Source organism: Xiphophorus maculatus, chromosome 16 (genome assembly GCF_002775205.1).
Source record: "Xiphophorus maculatus strain JP 163 A chromosome 16, X_maculatus-5.0-male, whole genome shotgun sequence".
Lineage (NCBI taxonomy): Eukaryota > Metazoa > Chordata > Actinopteri > Cyprinodontiformes > Poeciliidae > Xiphophorus > Xiphophorus maculatus.
In genome coordinates, this window is record NC_036458.1 from 8,409,558 (window position 1) to 8,426,364 (window position 16,807).

The window sequence follows — 16,807 nt, forward strand, 5'->3', positions numbered from 1 at the left end:
CACGCACAACACTGGTCACAACATATTGATAATTATTCTTCATTTTTACACTATTTTTTATCTGATTAATTTGGTACGAACAGACAGGAGGGCAGAATACAGGTAGAGAGTGAGAGTAGAACAATTGTGTTCATTTAGGGTCTGGTTTTAATATTGCGTGGAACTGTTTTAACTGAGTCACAGCAAAGTAAAAATGTTGTACTAACAGGATGATTACACTCATAAAGTAACCCAGACGGCACTAGGTTTGTATGAAACGGGTGGTCCACTTTTATTATATCAATAATTCTATCAACATCTCATTGTCTTATTCTGTTAATGTGAACTACATAGTTTTACAAGAGGTTCCACTATATCACACAAAATGCATAAAAGCAGAGTAATTCTGATCCATACATTTGTTTTTCTGGTGTCATCCATATTTTTCTCTTCCAGAAGAATAAATCATTCTGGTGAACTCAGTGGTCATTTCCTCGATAAACAAACATCACACTTACGGAGCAGCGCACTCCAACTGCTAAATTTATTCAGCAATGGAAGCAAAACAGACTTGGAAACAACTGGAGAATTGTTGGTTTTGTTTGTTCTTTTAGTCATATTATATGTTCTTTAAAAAGCCTATATAAAAAAAGACTTTGACAATTCCGCTTGTGATAAGAGGGCCTAAAAGCATTTTTCTTTCATCTTCATTTCCCCAGAGATGCTTGCATACTGTTACATTAAAGGTACACTTCATGTAGGATGAGTGCCCCCTGTTAGTAAGTCAAGAATTGCATTTTTCCTTGTAAATCTCGGGGTTTTCTTTGAAATTCTTATCTACTATTTTGAGAAAGTTATCGAAATTCTTTTATTTTTTGCTTTGTTTAAATAATTAAATGTGGTCTTTCAGTCTGACTCATATCTGAAGAATTAGAAGTCTGCAAAGTTTTATTCAGAGAAGTCATTTGACTCTCAGCTGTATGAGTCACTCAAATGAAAGAAAACAAATGGACAATTAAAAATGCACCAAGAACAGATCTGAACCTTCCTGAGTTGTTAGTTAAAAGTAAAAAGTGTGAAATACAAAAAACAAAATATAAATAATTGCTGAAAATCTTTTTTTTCTCTCTCTCAAAATTTTGTAAGAATTACTGACAAATAATCAATCCTGTTGTAATTCTATTATTTCAGAGGTAGATCCTAAACAGCCTACATTAACTTGGTAAGTGACATGTAGCATGAAAAAAAGGAACGTTCATGATCCAGTGTTGTGTTTTTTCTGTCTCAAATGGTCATGTCTAATAATCGCCAGTGGGGGGCAACAACATGAAAACGTCAATGATTAAACAAGAAGAAGAAGAAGAAGCAAAGGGCGGCCTTCAGCGACATCTCCGGCTAAGTTCTTTTAGCTAAAACGAAGATTTCCTTTCCCCCTTCTTAAATACAGACTGAAAGGTTGTTTGGAATAAAGACTCATTCATGTAAGTATCTAAAACAGATACTATTCAGAACTGTCTGTGTTATATTCTTCGTCTAAGCTTGCGGCTAAACATCTACAGCTCGCCATTGTTTGCGTTGAGGAACTAGTTTAACTTGGAAATACCAATGCTTTGTTTGGTTCAGACTTCCTCCTTTGAACTTATACAGTAGTGTCATCTTATTGATTAACGACTGTGTTTATGGTCTCTTGTAAGAAAAAAAATACATTTTTATTAAGTTTGAATTATTTTGTAACTGTGTAATAAACGGTAACATTTGCTAGCAGGAGGCAACGGTGGCTAACGAGAAGTATAATCGACGGTGTCTAGCCGCGGGTAACACACGTGCGCTAAAAGACATGCGTCCATTATCGGACAGCGGACAATACTTACATTTTAGAACTAAATTTTTCTCTATAACCGTCCTGTGTTCCGTGTGTAGACCTTTTATTTAACGACAGAAACTTTAATCTGCTGAAATATAAACCAGTTTTGAATCCGGTACGTGATACGGGGCTGTACGAATAACACATCAACTCCTGAACCTACAGCGTATCCTACAGTGTTTGAAAGTTTGAAACACCGATTGAAATCATAATCGGTGTTAATGATTTACTGCTGGTAGAAATGGCACATTGGTTGTTTTTAGTCTTACAGCTTAATTCCTTTTTTAAACCTCGGTCATACGTTGTGTGGCCATTCCAGAATAACATATTGACCAGCCCTGACTGGTCAATATGTATAAATGTACAAATAATGTGTATTTGATTGTGACTTTTTCTCGTGAAGAGACATCGGACGCTAACTCAGACTGCGCGGTTAAAGCCTATCGAATCGGTGTCCGATAATAGACTGGTGTCTTTCAGATGCTAAAGTTTGAACATTTTCGGCAGGCCGGTGACCCAACTTATCCACACCCTCAACTATGTAATTATAACTTGTAATATTTATTTGAAATGCCGACCAAACCGTTTGTGCGCTTGTTTAAGCTCTCATGTTTAAAAATAACTCACTTAACTCATATTTCCGGGACTGTGTGTGTGTCGTCATTTTCAAACTCGGAAGTGAACCTGGGAGATGGCATTCCAAGTAAAGCCTAAGCTTTACTTGGAATGCAAATTTTGACTCTTAGTCGAACTCGGGCTATAGGAACATGAACTGATGTAGAAAAATGAGCAGGTAGAAGAATTACAATTTATTTAATCTGTGTATGTTGTTTAAAAAGCTATATGAAACTTTATAATTGCAGGTGCTGTTTGAGGAGAGGACACTAAACACGCAACTATGTCTGGAGAGTGTCGTGACAGAAGTCGTCGCTGGCAGGAAATTCAGAAAGGCCTTCAGTTCATCCAGTAAGTGTATTTTACAGATCATCAGTTGTTTAATAGGGTACACAAAAAAAAGAACAAAAAATATTTATTACGATAAATATTTAGTTTCCTACATCAGTGCACCTCATAAGGTTGAGAAAAAGTAAAACCTCAACTTGTTTTAGGGCCTTTTTGGTTTAGCACTTCACATATGCAGTAGAAAGAATAATAGTCTTTATTTAAAGGGTATCTGACCTACCACTTTCACTCAGCTTAAACTTTAAATCAGACTGCTTTCACTTCTTTTGGAAAATAGAGTTCAGGATGTGTTGTGTTTTCTACCTGGAAATTTGCATTTAATTTGCTATTTGCATTTAAATATTCTATCAGTTTTATTAATGGAGCCTAGTATATCAGGGTTATGCTAGGTTATTAGCCTCTTAAAGTCTCTAAACACTGAACATTTATAAATATGATGTGATAAAGAAAATGTGTTGTATACATTGCAACTAGTTTGTTAAATCCAAATTCCCAGACCAAAAAACTGTACCTCAGAGAGAAGTGAGCCATGTCACTGCTCCTGCTGAAGAAATAGTGCAAAGATGGGAGTTAGAATCTAGCATATAAGTAATATAATCTTGGCCAAAGTATGTTGTAAGTATTTAATTAAGCAAGCAGAAATCTCAGCTTGTGAAAATTAATATTAGTGTGTTGCATCACACCAATGTATTTTTCTCTATTGGTACATCAGTCAGGCTTTTAAGGAGTAAGTAATGGCTGTTTTGGTGGGTCTTTTTTTAAACCACAATATATATTTTTATTTATTTTTATGTCTGATTGTAAATGAAATCAACTTGAATAGAATAATATTTGGCTCTTCTTGCCAGATTTATACAAGCAAAAAGGAATAAGACTTTGGTTCCACTCTTGCTTTCAAAGTGCAGACATTTTTAAAAATAGACATACATTTTGAAGGAAACAAAGTTTTTTTTTTTTATTAAGAAATGTGTATATATATATATATATATATACAATATTACAAAAACAAAATTAAGACAAGGTTGGTGATTCCCAGCAGAGTAGCTGGGCGCTCTTAAGCATTCATCAAAGAGAGCCTGAGGGAACAAACTGTTTCTGTGGCTGTTTGTTTATTCTGAAAGTGCTCTGTAGTGCCGACCCAAAGGAAAAAGTCTTAACTACTTGTGCCCGGGATGTATGGGGTCATCTGACATTTTCCTTGCACCTAGATCTGTATAACACCTGGATGAAGTGAAGAACAGCCCCGACTATTCTCTCTGCTGACCTGGCTGCTCTTTGCAGCTTGTCCGTCTCCTGTTTTGTAGCTGAGCCAAACCACACAATGATAGACAAACTCAGAACAGGCTGAAAAATGGCTGTGTAGAAGATGACCAGCAGCTCCTGTAGCTGCTCCGACTTTAGTTGTTTTTATTCCATAAACTGCAGTGGGATGTTAAGATAATGTATATTTTGAAGCTTACCAGAAATGAGCATGGAAGAAGGAAAATGTTTCTGTGATTCTAGTCGTACAGAATTCTGTTTTTATTATTTTTATGAGATCAGCTGCGAGGCGGCAGAGATGGCCTTTGTTTTTGTATTTTTTTTATATCTGGGCTTGGCTGTGTAGACTAAAGCTTTGTGCAAACCTTGTTCTGCAGCTGTGCTACACAGAGTAATGTCACATTTCCACTTATCTGTCAGAGACATTTTCTTAAAACAAAAGTGATAACTGAAATTGAATTTATTTCATAGCTTTGTCAGGTTAGGAGATTGCAATTTCCAACTAGATGTTGTAGTAAATCTGACCACATTATTTTATGGCATTTAACATTTATGAACAACATAGATTTGTCACTTTGATTTTAGTTGTTTGCCATAGAGTAAAACACTGAAACAGTTTAAAGAAATACGATTAATTTTGAGTTTAGTGAGGTAGTTTTCAGGTTATTGAAATTGTATGTGTTAATAGACTGTCCAGATTTCTTCAGTGTGTTTTCAAAGAGAACAAACACACCGGAGATGACAAAATAACCACATATCAAAACAGAACTTCCATTGTAATGTTTAATACCACAGGAATTCAGTTTGTGCAATAAATCATGTGATCTTTTCGGGATAGTATGAGATGACTGACACATATTGATTCTACGTCACTATTTTGTGAGGGTTTTACATTTTTTAAGTGAACTGTCTTGAAATGAGTGTTATAGAGTTCACTGTCTTCTTTTTTATAATGTGTAAAGCAACATCATACTGAGACATTTTACATCCTTGGTGTTCAGTACCATTTAGTGTGAATAAACAATTACTTTGTTCTTTCTTAGAGGCAAATTTCAACAGATTATTGAAATTAGATTTTTGGGGGTATTCTTTTCTTGAGCATCTTTTTCTGTTGATGTTGGCTTTTTTACAGTCAGTTTGTGCGTACATTGCGACCAGTCCAGCTAATGAGGAACACAAACACCTGAACACTTTCCTGGTAATTCATTTTTATGGATGTCACCGAGTCAGTTTATGCCGAGGGTATCTTCAGGAAAACGTTCACCCTAGTGGACAATAAATTTGTATCTTATCTTATCTTCCTGTTAAAATTTAGTTTGCTTTTCCACTGTCACCACATCTATGCTCAATATACAACATTTGAGCAAAGTTAAAGGTTTGATGTAATCAACTGCGTGTTGTCACCAGTTCAGGAGGAGTTATTGCTACAAAGATGGTAACTCTCTGCAGCCAGCTGTGTTTATTGACATAGGAAACCTATTCCCAATAAAATAAATAAGCTCAGGCTACATTTACACAGTTAGACTTAATGCACAATTCCAATTTTATTTTTTTATTTTTTGTTTGCGTGGTCATTCATGCTACTGAATTTATGGAAGTAATAATGGATTCTATGATCTGATTTTTAAAGTTATTCAGCAATGAGAGTCAGCAGGTTTGTCACAAGGTCATAACCAAATGAAGGAAGCTGAGAGAAAAAAGCACAACTTATAACAATAGCCTTTGGTGGAGCATTAACTGCAACTTCAAATGAAGAAGCTTGGATGCGTAGTTGGACGATGAGTGTTTTTTCATTTTTTTGTCTTTGTTGTTTGCGTGGAGTGGTGAAATTGTTATGTGATGTGCTTCACTGACACACTTCTTTCTTTTCATTCATAATTATAAATTTCAGCTATTATTTACATGTGGTGTGACATCGTCTGACACTTTCTGGTGCAGAATTTTGATGCATGTTTCGCATGAATCGCGTATGAAATGCGACATGACAATTCATACTGTGGACCCTTTGGAAACAAATGTATCTGATTTAGTATCAAAAAGAATAGAATAGGGCAGTTCAGATACATTTCTTTATTTTGACTGCAGCATTATTTTATAACTAGGCATGTAATTGACTTTGAATCTGTCTATATTGACTATTTCCATGTATAAAGTAAATTGAATCTGTCTGTGAAGTTCTTGGTCACTGCATGTTGAGAGTTTAGCCTATATAAGCTGATAAACTTAAACAGTCTGCAAAACATGGTCCTCCTTGTATTATGTTGCTGTACTACTTGATTGGGCTTCTTTATGGCTTTCTACTTGAGCTGCTAAACTTTAAAACATTTTTTTTCTCTTTAGTGGTTGCTTTTTGTGTGTGTTTTAATCAAATTGACATATTGAAGGTGAGAAACTCATTCTGTTCTTTGGTTTGGGCTTTGTAGATCAACCCTTCCATTTCCTGGAACCCAAGAGCAGTATGAGGTAAGTTTTGGAAATTTGAATGCGGGTGCAGCATCTTTTATTTTTTTCCATGAGCTCATGTTGGGTAAGCTAAATTAAAGGCCAGCGTTTTAAAAGGAGAAGTTCTTTGTCTTGTGCATGCATTAACACATTGTTTTGTAATTGTCAGTGATTTTGTTTTCTTTTTAATTTAAAGGTGTTCATAAAGGAACTTGTGTGGAACCTGTTTGGAGAAGGAAATGATGTGTTCCAAGAAGGGGAGTGGACAAAATCAATTGAGATGTACACAGAAGCACTAAGTATAGCAGACTATGCGGATTCAGAAGATATCTGTGTTCCAACAAGTGTACTGGAGAAGCTGTATGCAAATCGAGCTGCAGCATATCTCAATATTGTTCCAGTAAGTTGGTGTCAGCTGGTTCTAATGCATCAGAAGCTGTCTCACTTGAGATGGACTGCAGGATTTCCAGTTCCTTCACTTTTTAATGGAAGATATGTTGGCAAAGAACAAAAAAAACTTTCCAATTGATCATCAAGTGTTTTTTTTGCATTGTCATTCATTGTCATTTAACTGGCTGAAGTTATTCACTGAAAACAGAAAATTCTGGATATGACAAGAGAGCTGATCAAGTTTTTTTTAATACTGCTTAGCAGACCTAATCATATGGTTATTGGTTAAAATTTATACACATATTTCATGATCATTAATCTATCACAAAAATGTCAAAAATTGTATCACTTTTTAAACAGTAAAGCTAGTTTTTTTTTAGTTTTTTTATTTAAGGTTTTTAAATGGGATCCATCAAAAAATATTTGAGGAAAAAAGAATGACTTGCTATGTGAAGTATTTTACTTCTGGATTCAACAACATGTTTTACATGTCAGGGAAAATATTTTACTGTTGTCAGAACAAGGCACACCCAAACCTAATTCAAACTAAAGTTAATTAGTGTGATCTTTTACACCATTTTTTTTGTCATCACTCATAGGGACTGTATGACCAAGCCCTAGAAGACTGTGAAAAGGCTCTCCAGTTGAATGAGGGGAACTGCAGAGCACTGTACAGAAAAGCAAAAGCCTTGAAAGAAATGGGGAGACATCAAGAGGCCTATGAGGCTGTTGCCAAATGTTCGCTTACAGTGCCTCAGGTAAGGACAAATATTTGCATGCTGCAGATTACTAATGTACATCTGCAAGGAATCTACTTGTTGTTTTGTCCGTGTCTGAGGGGAAAAAATCACCCTGACAGGTTAGAGAGACAGAATATAGCAGTAACATGGGTACATACTGTTAATGCAACACAGACAGGACGAGTCTGGATGCAGTAAAATTGAGATACACTGAGAAACAGGATGATGATTGGAATGAGCTGGTGTTCTACTCGATTTGCCCGGATTAGTGATCAACTGATTGGGAACTAAAAACTTCAATCTCTTTCAACCAATGAGCACAGCTGAGTGCCTTCCCGTTGTGTTGACAACATTCTTTGGTGTTGCAGTCTCTAACTTGACTATTTTCAGGAGCAGCAAGGTGTTTATAAATGAAGATGGAGGAAGAACAGAGATGTAGGAAACGATTTGAAAGGAAACCAGACAGTTCTTTAGGTCATTCATGCTGCTAGAGAATCGGAGAAAAAAACTTGAATGGATTTTTAACAAAGTTGCTTGATCATATTTTTATAGCTTTCAGCCTCTGTCAGTCATTGAGCATGCTGGATTTGAAAAGGTTGACAGCTTTATGGAAAATTAAGGTCAGGGTCTCAATTTTCTTGGGACTCTAGCATCTTGTGTCTGACAGACGATGTGACTTTCTCTGCTCCAACTAAAAATACTTAATCACTTCTGGTAGGTAGGCTTTAGTAATACTTTAAATGATGTTGTTCTTCCTTCTTGTTTTAAAGCTGTCAGAGAGTTGTCTCAACTCGGTGTCGGCATGTCAAAGCTTGACTTGAACACATATTACTCATACAAAATAAGGACTTCCTTATTTAAAATGCAAAACACACAGTGAAGCATCTACTGGTTTTTGTCATAAATGTATTTCCTGTGTTTAAAGCATAACAGTAATGCACAAAGATTGTTTCACAGCTGCTGTTTTGTCTTCTCAGGATTCCAATGTCACACAGCTGACTCAGGACCTTGCCAAAATTTTGGGGTTGAAAATCCGCAAAGCTTATGTAAGAAGTAAGGTATGTATGAAAGTCAACTTGACCACACATAATGTCATGAAGAGTTAGTTTTTTCTGTCTGACTCGTGGGTTTTCAAGAGTAAGATCATTTAATAGGTATGTAAATGTCCTTTCCAAATGGTGATCAAAAAATATTAACTTCTTAAAAATTTATTTTTTACAGCCTGCCTTGAATGTTTTGCGTGGATCAAGTTATCAAGATGCATCATGTGACAAAGTATGCAACATCACCTTCATGAGTTCATTTGAAGAAAACAGTTTCCCAAGCAATACATTAATCTGTGAAATGTCTTCATTTTTAGTTTTCTCGTGGCTCAGATTCAGTTGAAGAAATAGAAATTGGTAAGTTTTACTATTAAAACGTTTTGGTCTGAATGTGAGAAGGAGCTGAGTCAGATCTAATGCTGTTGTGTTTTCTGTTTTAGAAGTGCCTCCATTTGCCCAAGATGGCAGTGTTTTGGCTTCAGGTCCAGCTCCGATCCAATCCCCGGCAGCAGTGCACGCCCCTCTGAATGACTCTGTGGTTGATGAACTTCCTCCTAGCAAAAGTATTTTATCTGTGCCCCCATCTGAGCCCCCGGGCTTTGAGTCGGTCCCCCTGCCTGTATCTGCCCCCACATCAGTTCCTCTGTCCATGCACTCATTTGTGAACGGTTGCCGAACCAGCAAGACCTGTCAGATTCTCGAACCCAGTCAAGATTTTGACACCGACATAATTGGGGATGACCTGGATGACCTGCTGGACCAAGCTGGCCCTGAACCAGACATGGTTAGTGGAGGAATTTTAATATGAAGGAATATATGTGTCTAGATAGTTTATTTCTTTCAGCTGAACTGTAAATTTTCTGTGTCTTTCATCAGGGTATCCCCACCGTGAAAGGCCCTCTTCCCTTGCCTACTAGTATTTCCTCTGGCAGTTCTTTGTCAAATCCATTCCTGATGCCCTCTAATATAAGCCCTTATCTCCACACTGGTTCACAGCAGTGTACTGTAACTCTGCCTCCTCTCTATAACAAGTCTGGAAGCAGTACTTTGTTTGGTATGGACACTTTTCACTCCTTGCCATCACCGCTGGACTCATTGGACAGCCTCAGCATATCAGACTACAAAACTGGTATGTTATTTTTTTATTTCTTAAAGGGTGAGATATTTATACAAAATGAATTTAATATCTTTCTTTTTGTTCTTCTCACTCTAATATTTCCAGATTTTGCCCACAGTCCCTTCATTCCAAAGGTAATTTCTCTGTTTAATCAGCAGGTTTTAATAATATAATTTTGGAGTAGTTTTCTAATTTCTATTTAAATACAGCTCAACAATAAAGAACAGCCTATGGGAATGCCACTAGGTATGCCTGAAGTGAAGGACCTCCCTGCTGCTGTGGATTTAGCAAAAAACCCCTTAGCTGAAACACATGAGTTCAAGCAAGCTTGCTCAACGTGTTACGTCAAAACAGGTGAGGGTTTGTTATGACAGTAATGGTAACTCCTCCTTGAGTTTCTGTAAGCTGAGAGAGTATGTTGTTTCGTTTGGTGTAAAGTTGTTGTTTTTTACTTTTGCATGCAGGACCTGGAGTGTTGGATTACACTCTTCACACTGAAGATCATAAATGCAAAAAAGATGTATTACTTGGCAGAATAAAGCACTCACCTGATAAAACATGGAAGCTCATTCGACCCAGACCAACAAAAACCCAATATGTAGGACCTTACTACATTTGCAAAGGTAACTTACGTGAACACTTTTCTTTTTCCCCTTGTGATTTTTGTTTTGATTTTTGAATAGCCGTAGTCAATCTAATAAATGTTTATTCTATTTATTTTATCATAATACATCATAGTAAAATAAGTAGAGGAGCTGCCATAGCAAGTTTTTCTTCCTTATGCACAGTTTACTTTCTCTTAAGTCAAGTGTAGACTGTAAGGGAATACTAAAATGTGACCTTACCTGTTTCAGAGGTGGCTGTTGGAAAAGAGTGCCTATACCCAGGCCACTGCACATTTGCATACTGCCAGGAAGAGATTGATGTTTGGACTCTAGAGCGGAAAGGTTTTATCTCCAGGGAACTGCTTTTTGATCCTTTTGGGCCAAACTCAAACATCAGGCTAACTGTTCCCAAGATCTTACAGGAGCATCGTGGAATATTCATGTTTCTCTGTGGGGTTAGTGTTTTAATTTTTTCACTGCATTGACATTGGAGTAGGTTGATGTGTTTAGACATAAGGGTTGTTCTTTGTTTTTGTTGTTGATGAGGCAAATATTTTTTAAATCATACTGATTTAAGGAAAAACATTGACAAATGCTAAGGGCCTTGATTAAATTTATTATGTCTTATATGCTTAGATTATATTTTCCTCTGCTTTATTGGAAATATAAAAGCTGAGTATTTGCATCTGTAGATGTAAGATCAAGGTAAAAACCTCTGCACCTCTATTAGTGATGTTATTTTTGTGATGTCATAAATTGAATTGAAGGTGCTTAAAGCATAAGACAATAAGCAGGAAAACAGGAAGTACTTTGTACTTTCCTTGAAGAAAGTATTCATATTTTATTAAGTGGCATGTTAAATTATTTATACTCTTCACAGTAATGAATGGGAAATCTTAACATAGCAATCAATTATGTAATCATATGACATTAGTTTCTTGGCAGGTTTTTGCTAGTTTCTGCTTGTACTTTGAATATTTATTTTTGATGATCTGTACTTTCAAATCTGAGTTTGGCAGGCCTGCCTGCTTTTACCCTAATTTTTTGCTCCTTCCATGCTCCCCTCTGCCAAGACATGTTTTTGGTCAATTTAAGAGATGACTTTAAGCCAAATCCACTAGGGAGGTTGTGAAAAATTGCAAAGATACAAACTCTTATGCACATCTTCTTCATGAAAGTGGAGAGGCAGATTGTGGAGAGGCAGATTGTGCCTCTCCACAGTTTTTAGTTGAAGGCCTCTGAAAATATGCTTTTTAAATGTTGTCACAGTTGCATTGACTTTGGATCAAGAACGACATTAACTAAAATTCTCACCGGACAAATTTAATTAAGGAAAAAGCGAAAATGTCTGTACTTATCCAGTCACAGAAATTGAGGGTGTCAGAGATCATGTGAGAGGTTGATCCATTAAGTGCTCTGTGGATTAATACAATTATTTCTTTCTAAATGAGTCAACATTTTATGTAAAAATATTCCATGTTAATGGTGGAGTTTTGGCTCCTTTATTTTGAGTTGAAGCTGTACTAGTCCAAAAGAGTTTAACACTCGTCTTACTTGCTGTCAGACTATTGTGATGAAAATAAGAGTCATTGATGTGTGTAGAAACCAAGTATAAAACATCATCTCAGCTGTGTTGGACTGCTGGGGGGTTTTGTTCTTGTGGACTCCATATTTGCACTTCTGACAGTATAGCAATTAACAAAAATACCACACTTGAACCATATATATATATATATATATATATAGATATATATATACAGTATATCAGCAAAAATAGTAAAAATGTCGCACTGTATTTCTGTTGCAGCAATAACAATAGTTCAGTTATTATGACATATTGTTACTGTTCCAACTGTTACTAATTGCAACTTATTTTTTTATCATAAGATGACTGTCTTTAAATCTACAACAGCTTTAGATATAAATCTAAATCTAGCTTTAAGCACTGAGATCATTTAAAATCAATGTTGGCTTTGTGTTTACAAAGGAGTCAACTAATTTTTCTTACAGTTGTGGAAGACCAAAACAAAAAGTAGTTAAAATTTAGAGCTCCTATGGTACAAAATCTTTTTTCATTCTCCACACTGAATAACATAGGGAGCCATAAGTGTTAGTGTTGGCAAAGTAATTAGCCTAATTATCTGCTTTTTTAAACAGTGCTGCATAGCATGCAGTTCATATTTAATGACACAGACATGCAAGCAAGTCCTTAAAACAGTTCTACTTTAAAAAGTGTAATGAACGGCAGCACTCAGGTAAGTTGTGACGTTTTTCTTTGGCAAAGGAATAATTTTTAGACTGCCAACTTAATGTCCTTTTGTTTCACTGAGGATAAAAGTTCAAGGGAATTCCCATGGCGTCATATGTAGCTGACTACATGTGGGGGAGGAGAAGTATTCTACTCTTGAACATGTAATTAGTTCAGTCGAAGAAAAATTACATGAATGAAACTGCAATATGTTTAAAGCACTATACAGAAACATACTAATTTTAACAAATATTACAAATAAACCAATGAAAAGACTGAGGTGGTACTTGACCTCAGTCACCTTGACTGAGGTTACTAATTAAGTATTGGCAATACTTAATTAGTAGAAATTCTAAAAAATCTTGACTCACCGTACTTTGCCTGATTTGTCTGTTTGGCTAAAATTAACCAGATATTGTATTATTTGGGAAATGATGAAACTTCCTTAATGCACCTTATTTGTCTTGCAGGTGTGCTTTGATCACAAACCCAGAATAATCAGCAAAACCAACAAAGATGACCCATCTCTTTGCTCTCATCCGGTGACAAAGCATGACTTTGAGACTCATAAGTGAGTCATTCAAAATTAGTTAAATTCTGTCTTAAAACATCCTTTTAGAGAGATTCTGAGAAATTTACAAATTGTGAAAAAAATGATCCAATTACTCACTTTGTTTCTTCCCTTTTTATGTCTCCTCCTAGGTGCCTAGTTCACATTTTGAGGGACAATACAGTTCGTTATTCTAAAATCAGACCTTTGAGTCCCCAGAGTCAGCTGGATCTTTGCCGGCATGAAGTGCGCTATGGCTGCGTAAGAGAAGATGACTGTTTCTACGCCCACAGCCTAATCGAACTCAAGGTCTGGATGATGCAACATGAACTTGGTAAGCGACGTGTGTTACTTTAGCATTTTGCAAGAGATGAATGCCAGTCCGAAATACCATCAATAATACAAGAAGTCCTACAGTTTCATATAAAAGTATTAGAGTATCAATTCCAGATTTCTTTCAATGAACTGCAAAGATCTGTAGAGGTCAGGTGGGCGTATTGGAGTCAGATGAGATCAAAATGAAACTGTATGGCTGAAAACAGACAGAACACAACATCTGAAGTATGAAAAATGGTGTGGGCAGCATTATGCAATTGCACTTTCTGAACGTCAACAGAAGACGGTTGATTCCATAGATGGTAACTTTGCAGTGGTCCATCATACTAAGCATGCATGTAGTGACAGTAGGGAGAAGAATGGCGCTACAACCGTTCAGCTGAACTTGTTTGTCTTAGCAACCATCTTTTGTGTCCAACTGGAGGAGTCTGTAGGGTTCTTAATGTTCATAATGTGAATATTTAAAAGTGTATTGATATATTTGCTAGGTATTGTTTTGCTATCAGAAGTCTGAGGCCTTTTTGAGAATGCTGACAAAGATTTGATTTCTTGGAGGAAAAATATATATTTATTTTCACTCACTTTTTTAACTCTTCTTGCAGGTATCACTCATGAAAGTATTGTTCAAGAGGCAAAGAAATATTGGAATGCAACAGCTTCATTGCAAGGAGCACAGGTTGAAAACACACTACAAAACAATGTATCAACTCATTCTGTTTAACACAGATAAAAATAGCTGCAGTTGTCTAACAAAGTATCTCTATCTTCAAACATTGTCCCCAGTTTTCAAATCCCCAGAGAAGATTTGGCCCTCCAAATCTGAAGATGATGTTTGTTTGTGGCCAGTGCTGGAGAAACGGCCAACTGAGTGAAGCTGACAAAAATAAGAAGTATTGCCAAGCAAAGGCAAGACATACGTAAGTATTTCAACAATCTCTTGGATTGTTTCAAAATGAGCGAATATTACAGTAATTGGTCTCTTACTGATTTTAGGTGGGCAAAAGACAAGAGGGTTGTGCTCGTTAGTTCTCATGAAAGAAAAAAGTGGACAACAGTAAGACCACTTCCAACCAAAAAGCCCATCCCATCTCAGTTTGAGGTACACATCCAGCATTGTTATATTTTGTGAAGAACACTTTCTTTTTGAGTTTCTGCTAACTGGTAACTAAATGTTTCATTTTAGATTTGCATGCATGTGACAGCGGGCAAGAAGTGTCAGTACATCGGCAATTGCACATTTGCTCACAGTGTAGAAGAAAGAGACCTTTGGACCTACATGAAGGAAAACAACAGTAAGTTTCTGTGGAGGAGCTCGGCTTTCTCACTTGGTTGGATTTCATTAGTACAATTGAATCGCCTTACAATGCAGCACACTCATTGTACGTCCATCCTCCAGTTCCAGATATGGATCAGCTTTATGAGCAGTGGCTGCAGTCTCAGAAGCCTGGCTGGGGGGACGAAATGTCCAATAATTCTTTCAGGGAGAACGGCAAACAGATCCACATGCCAACAGACTATGCTGAGGAAGTGGTGAGTTGCAGAGCCAGCTGCCTCCGCAAACAATTCATGTTTAAATTGGCAGTTGGCATGTTTGTTCTGGAAACATGAACTGTTCAACAGAGAAATGACAGCTTTCATTCCATGAAGTAAACTACTAAGAAATAAGCATCCCTCTGATAGATTGTTGCATCTCGATGCTGATCTGAAAATATTTTATACCTCAATTTGATTACAAGTCTCTACCACTTTGTCAACTTCAGTGGAGTTTTTCATTGAAGTTAAGTTTACTTGTACAGAACACTTCAACAACAAAGCGGGTCAATGTGCTTTATACTATAAAATAAGTAACCAATTGTGAAACAAGCAATAAACATTACATTTTGTCAAATGCCATCAAACCTATTAAGTAAATAGATTGAGCAATGTTCCACTCAAAGGCAACTCTGAACAGGTGAGATTTAACCTTAATTTAAAGAAACTCTGTTCCTGCATTTTTGTAGTTTTCTGGAAGTTCCTTCCAGATTTGTGATGTGTAGAATCTGAATGCTGTTTCTCCATGTTTGGTTCTGGAGATGCAGAGCATACCAGCAACAGAAGACCAGAGAGGTCTGTAAGGTTGATATTTTTGGATCAGAAGATCTTGTTGCTAAGCTATTCACTGATTTATAAACTACCATAAGTATTTCAAAGTTCTCTGAACTACAGAGAGGCAGTGTAAGGACTTTAAGCTCTGTTGTCCTGGTTTTTGTGAGTTCTAGTTTGGTTATTTGCCTTGTAACTAAAGAAAAATTTAAAAGCTGATTTCTTTTTTGCAGGCCGGCAATCATTGCTGGTTGTGTGGTAAAAACTGCAACAGCGAGAAGCAGTGGCAGCAGCATATCACTTCAGAGAAACACAAAGAGAGAGTTTTCAACTCGGAGGATGATCAGAACTGCTGGCAGTACAGATTTCCCACAGGCACTTTCAAAGTTTGTGAGAGGTAAGATCAGATTAAGCAGCTGGTCTATACCTGGTGCCTTGGACCTCCTTCTGCAGTTTTTGATGTTTGATGTTGTGTTTCAACAGATTTCTCAAAGGCACTTGCACAGAGGATGACTTGTGTAAGCTGGCTCATGGAGAGCAGGAGTTGAAAGAATGGATGGAGCGCAGGGAATTCCTTTTGATGAAACTTGCCAAAGCGAGAAAAGACCATCTTATAGCACCAAATGACAATGATTTTGGAAAATACAGTTTTCTCCTTAAAGACATTAAATAATGACATGCTGGAAATATTGATGCTCACTCGCAAACAAGACAGTATTGAGTCATAAGTCGGGTCTTTGTTAAAAGGCCTCTGCTTGGAGCAGGAAGTAGCCTGATCCCAGCATGATTTAACAGAGGGCGTACAGGACCGTCGCTCTGATTGGTGGGTGGTTTTCTCTGATCCAATCTGCAGAGTGTTATCATTAATGGCAAATATTCAGTGTGCAACACCTGAAGCTTTGCTACACATTGTTCTGTAGAAACGCCTGAATATGGTGACAAAAATAGCATGTGTAAACCTTGATCAGAGACATGTTCCGATGCTTAGTTAACCTAAAAGAAATTCTTTACACAAAACATTTGTATATGTTAATGACCTTTCCTGTTTAAGTATTAAACTACTTAAATTGAGTTGACATTCTTGTGTTTTAATGAATCAACATAGGTCATTTTCACTTTCCATTTATCTGATAGTGTTACTGGTGTGATGGGCACCTTACCAAATAAAGATACCATATTTTTCAAAAT

General features: G+C 36.6%; 1 protein-coding gene across 1 annotated transcript; it reads left to right on the top strand.

Moving 5' to 3' along the window:
- Window positions 1-1,320: 1,320 nt before the first annotated feature.
- Window positions 1,321-16,801, top strand: zc3h7a (zinc finger CCCH-type containing 7A). The gene is made up of 23 exons (XM_014475279.2): window positions 1,321-1,460; window positions 2,707-2,809; window positions 6,490-6,529; window positions 6,705-6,908; window positions 7,498-7,656; window positions 8,616-8,696; window positions 8,860-8,913; window positions 8,999-9,038; window positions 9,122-9,465; window positions 9,558-9,810; window positions 9,904-9,932; window positions 10,008-10,152; window positions 10,263-10,421; window positions 10,653-10,858; window positions 13,122-13,222; window positions 13,354-13,535; window positions 14,140-14,213; window positions 14,321-14,454; window positions 14,531-14,636; window positions 14,721-14,829; window positions 14,934-15,067; window positions 15,853-16,016; window positions 16,103-16,801. The coding sequence occupies exons 2-23, from the start codon at window positions 2,742-2,744 to the stop codon at window positions 16,290-16,292; spliced, it is 2,976 nt and encodes a 991-aa protein (XP_014330765.1). The 5' UTR covers window positions 1,321-1,460; window positions 2,707-2,741; the 3' UTR covers window positions 16,293-16,801.
- Window positions 16,802-16,807: the final 6 nt, after the last annotated feature.

Bases quoted from the DNA above. Each gene is read 5' to 3' on its own strand.
- zc3h7a (XM_014475279.2), top strand. From the start codon at position 2,742: ATGTCTGGAGAGTGTCGTGACAGAAGTCGTCGCTGGCAGGAAATTCAG. The intron at 13,536-14,139 runs GTAAGCGACGTG...CTCTTCTTGCAG, and splicing joins GATGATGCAACATGAACTTG to GTATCACTCATGAAAGTATT. The intron at 14,830-14,933 runs GTAAGTTTCTGT...TCCATCCTCCAG, and splicing joins CTACATGAAGGAAAACAACA to TTCCAGATATGGATCAGCTT.